Source organism: Budorcas taxicolor, chromosome 1 (assembly GCF_023091745.1).
Source record: "Budorcas taxicolor isolate Tak-1 chromosome 1, Takin1.1, whole genome shotgun sequence".
Taxonomy (NCBI): Eukaryota; Metazoa; Chordata; class Mammalia; order Artiodactyla; family Bovidae; genus Budorcas; species Budorcas taxicolor.
Genome location: NC_068910.1, coordinates 134,628,150 through 134,629,555, shown reverse-complemented (window position 1 = coordinate 134,629,555; position 1,406 = coordinate 134,628,150). Strand labels below are relative to the sequence as shown.

The following is a 1,406-nucleotide window of genomic DNA, read 5'->3' as shown; positions in this document are numbered from 1 at the left end:
AGAGCACTGAGTGATTGACCTGTGACACCGCTAGCTTGGGAACAAGTTCCTGAGGCACTCATCACACTTCTCCCTGAGAAGTTGCCTGAGTTGGATTCCGAGACCTTGCACTTAGTAACTGAGTGGCCTTGGGCGAGTTACATAACCTTTATCAGCCTTACTTGCCTGGTGAAGGCAGTAATTCCCACCTTACAAACTGTAAAGGTAGATGATACTAATACCAGGAGAATATCTGGCACAGCCTGATCATCCTAAGAACTCCCAAGTGGGAGTTCTCCCCCTTTCTCAGTGAATTAGCTACTACTACCTATGTCTAGGCTGCAGACCCTTTAATCTATACCTTCCGTTCTAGTCTCTTATTCTTCCTCTAGATCTGTGTTTCTTGTTTCTCACCAGAAAGCACAGCCAATGCCAAATTATCTTCACTTGAACAATTACTCCCAGCTTTTCAACACCCAATGTCATCAGTGCTACCTTCAATATCTTTCTGGTCCTTGAGCGCACTTTCTTTTTTTTTTTTTTTTTTTTTTTTTTTACGAACGAGGCAATTTATTAACCCAGCATCATTTGTTCTAATGCTTCTTGTTGGCAGCTGCCACCTGTCCAGCAATCCTGTCCAGATCTCTCTGACCCTGAGGCGTCAGTTTGCGGCCCCCATCTTGGTCCTTTTCCACCATCTTTAGCCCCTCCAGGGCTTGGAGGACCCGCCGGGCCACGCTCTTGGAGCCTCTGCTGAAGTGGCTGGGCATGACGCCGTTCCTTTGACGACCCCCGTAGATTTTGGTCATGGAGCCAACCCCAGCGCCACCCCGGAGGTACAGGTGCCGTGCTGTGGAAGCAGCTCGTGTGTAGAACCAGTTCTCATCGTAGGGAGCAAGTTCTTTATGCTTGGCCAGCTTGACGGTGTCCACCCATTCAGGGACTTTCAGCTTCCCGGACTTTTTGAGGAAAGCTGCCAGAGCTCTGACGAACTCCTGCTGGTTCACGTCTTTTACAGTAACTCCAGGCATCGTGCGGCCTCCGCGCTGCCAGCAAGGGGAAAGCCGCACTTTCTTAAAATCATCTCCATCTCTCTCTCCTACTTGTCAGATATCATATGTACACATCACTCCTCTTTCCCAAGAAAAATATTTCAACTCCTAGTGCCATATTTTAAAAAGTATATTAGTAAACTATGTTTGAGAGTTGCCAAGAGAGTAGATCTTCAAAGTTCTCATCACAAGAAAAAAAAAAAAGTTTTCTTAACTATGTATGGTGACAGATGTTAATTAGGCTTATTGTGATCATTTCACAGTATATATAAATATCAAATCTTTATCATCTAAAACTAATATCATGTTATCATGTTATGTCCATTATATCTCATTTGGAAAATCATACTGTGGAAAAAAGAAAGTATATTGTCA

General features: G+C 44.4%; 1 protein-coding gene across 1 annotated transcript; it reads right to left on the bottom strand.

Annotated features, from left to right (window-relative positions):
- Nucleotides 1-525: 525 nt before the first annotated feature.
- On the bottom strand, nucleotides 526-1,037 carry LOC128050092 (40S ribosomal protein S19). Its single transcript, XM_052642407.1, has one exon. The coding sequence runs from the start codon at nucleotides 1,008-1,010 to the stop codon at nucleotides 573-575; it is 438 nt and encodes a 145-aa protein (XP_052498367.1). The 5' UTR covers nucleotides 1,011-1,037; the 3' UTR covers nucleotides 526-572.
- Nucleotides 1,038-1,406: the final 369 nt, after the last annotated feature.